The following is a 2,479-nucleotide window of genomic DNA, read 5'->3' as shown; positions in this document are numbered from 1 at the left end:
AGTTGGTATAGAATTTGATTGATGTGACAGATAAAAAATTGTTTTAATTGATAGAAAATAAGGAAAAGTAATGCAAAAATGATATTTATTAATAATATTAAATTTAATTACTTATTAATATAGATTAATATAAAATTATTTAATTATTTATTAATATAGATTATAATAAAATTATTTAATTACTTATTAATATAGATTATTAAATTTTTAAAATTAATTTTATCATCTTAAATTAATATTATTATTATAAAAGATTTTAATAAACGTTTTCAATGTTTTTAAATCTTTTTCATTACTATTAACAGTAGTTATACAAAATATATTATGATTAATTTATTTTTTAATTTATTTTAATTATTTTAATTGCATCTTAAATAAAACTTATTTGAATTAATTATACTGGTAACTAATTATGAAATAAAACAAAGATAAAATTAACATTTTATATAAATTACCTTTAAATCTCCTTTTATCAATTGGATGATAAACTTATCTGAATATAGCAAATAATTTCATTCTTTTTTTTCCAAATCGGTTAAGTGAACAAAAATTTATGCAAGAATCCCTCTTTCCCACTCTTCTAAAATCAGTGCGTGAACACTGTCTTAATAAAAACATTATGAGTAAGCTTTCATGAAAAGATTAGAATACATTACTTTCAATACCACAGAAAAAAATTAGTTATTTTGTGTTTGTAATAATTATATTACTTTAGAGTACTATTGATACTGTAATTATGTTTTTCATTGATTAAAAATTTGGACAAAACATACTACCAGAAGTACATTCAATGTTTAACTATTAGTATATGACATTTTTCTTAGTGGTCAAAAAATTGTTTGGGTTGTTCACCCAATTGATTTTAAGAAAGATAGTGAACGACAATGTTCACCTAATGATATCACTAATTATTTGTGTTTAGTTTCATTAGTATAGTTTTTGCGTAAATAAAACTAAACTACAAACTAAATTTTGAAAACTTGAACTTCATTTACACTAATATAAACGAAGGCTTAAAAGGGCGTATATATTTAAGTTTATGCTAAATTTTGATTTCTATATTTTTTTATTTAAGTAAGTTTTAATATTTTTTTTAAAATAAAGTTAATTTGATTTTTTATATTAGAACTGTTGTTTGGAAGATACTACGCGATAAATTATGCCACGTGTCAAATTAGAAAAATGTTATAACAAAAATGTTATCAAAATTTTAACACATAATACATTAACTTCAATTTAACAAAAAAATATTAAATTAAGTTTATTTAAATATATTGAAAGTCAATTGAATAAAATAATATAACAAGAAAAATAAATTATATGAATAAATATAAAGTTCAAATCACTCGTTAAACTTAAAAATAAATTGAAAAGTGGAAATAAAACGTGTATTATATTATATTGTATTATTTTTTCGTCCTAAATAAAGTTAAAGAAAATTTTATAAGGAGTCACATAATTAATAGTATACGCAATCTATTATACGATCAAGTTTTTTAAAATGCTTTTAAATTCAAAAAAGAAATAAAATAGCAGTAACATAAAATCAAATAATGCATTGTAATAAAAACATTCTTCCTTTTCATTTCTTTTCCATGATCCTAATAATAACACAAAGAAAAGGGTGATAAAATTAGCCACAACTGTTGTCCACAACTTGTATAACTGAGTACATCAGCAGTTTAAAGCATGATTTACTTTAGGGGGAAAAGGCGACGAGCAATTTACAACTCGTTCAGCCACTGATATAAGAATCTACAGAAATACAAGAATAAAACCACGATACAGAAATCGTGCATTTAAAAGGCTGTACATTTATAAATGATATGAAGTATATCAACGTTTACTTGGTGTAAGGTAAATTAGAGAATCAATCATTTTGATGGCAAAGAAGCAGATGCAGCCCCTGACTCAACCAGTATTGACCAAAGAACATGAACATCTTCGCAAGGGCAAGACTTCACATCCTTATACAGAATGTATATTCCTCTCCCTGTGTTCCAAAAGAAAATGCTTTTAGCTATCAACATTTTCATATAAAATAAACATTAATGATATGAATCTGACAACGTTGTCATAACAAAATGTGTCTATATGAAAGCAGAATGCATGCTTACTCTTTCTGTGGCCTGAATGAAGCCGATCCCAGAGCTTCTTCAAAGGGCAGAGAAAGGACTGAAGCCATCCCATTGGGTTGGTGAAAGATTGGAAGAAAATGAGACCAGTTTTAAGAAGAGGGGTTGCTTGCAGCATAGTGACTTCAATGCTACTGCTTCTCATGAAATTCACCAAATTCCTTTTCAGTGCAATCATGCAAGAAAAACATGCCCCCTCTATGGGTGCCATGTCTTTGTCACACATTTTCTCTCGTGGGAGAACCCAAACCCATGTGTCTATAACCTAAAAAGTAACCTTTCTCTCAGTATTCACGTTTTCCAACTATCCTAAGTACTTACATAAACTTACATGTGAAGTCAAA

At 25.7% G+C, this 2,479-nt stretch overlaps 1 protein-coding gene across 1 annotated transcript; it reads right to left on the bottom strand.

The window, feature by feature from the left end:
• Positions 1 to 1,558: 1,558 nt before the first annotated feature.
• On the bottom strand, positions 1,559 to 2,253 carry LOC128195566 (uncharacterized). Its single transcript, XM_052873556.1, has 2 exons — positions 2,118 to 2,253; positions 1,559 to 1,993 (listed from the first exon to the last, which is right to left on the bottom strand). Exons 1-2 carry the CDS (start codon positions 2,251 to 2,253, stop codon positions 1,875 to 1,877), a joined length of 255 nt encoding a protein of 84 aa, XP_052729516.1. The 3' UTR covers positions 1,559 to 1,874.
• Positions 2,254 to 2,479: the final 226 nt, after the last annotated feature.

This window comes from Vigna angularis, chromosome 2 (genome assembly GCF_016808095.1).
Source record: "Vigna angularis cultivar LongXiaoDou No.4 chromosome 2, ASM1680809v1, whole genome shotgun sequence".
Taxonomy (NCBI): domain Eukaryota; kingdom Viridiplantae; phylum Streptophyta; class Magnoliopsida; order Fabales; family Fabaceae; genus Vigna; species Vigna angularis.
This window is presented reverse-complemented; position numbering and strand designations above follow the sequence as displayed.

Excerpts from the sequence above, each read along its gene's own strand:
- LOC128195566 (XM_052873556.1), bottom strand. The coding sequence starts at position 2,253 with ATGCTGCAAGCAACCCCTCTTCTTAAAACTGGTCTCATTTTCTTCCAA. Across the intron at positions 1,994-2,117 it reads TCATTCAGGCCACAGAAAGA|GGAGAGGAATATACATTCTG; the intron begins GTAAGCATGCAT and ends TTTGGAACACAG.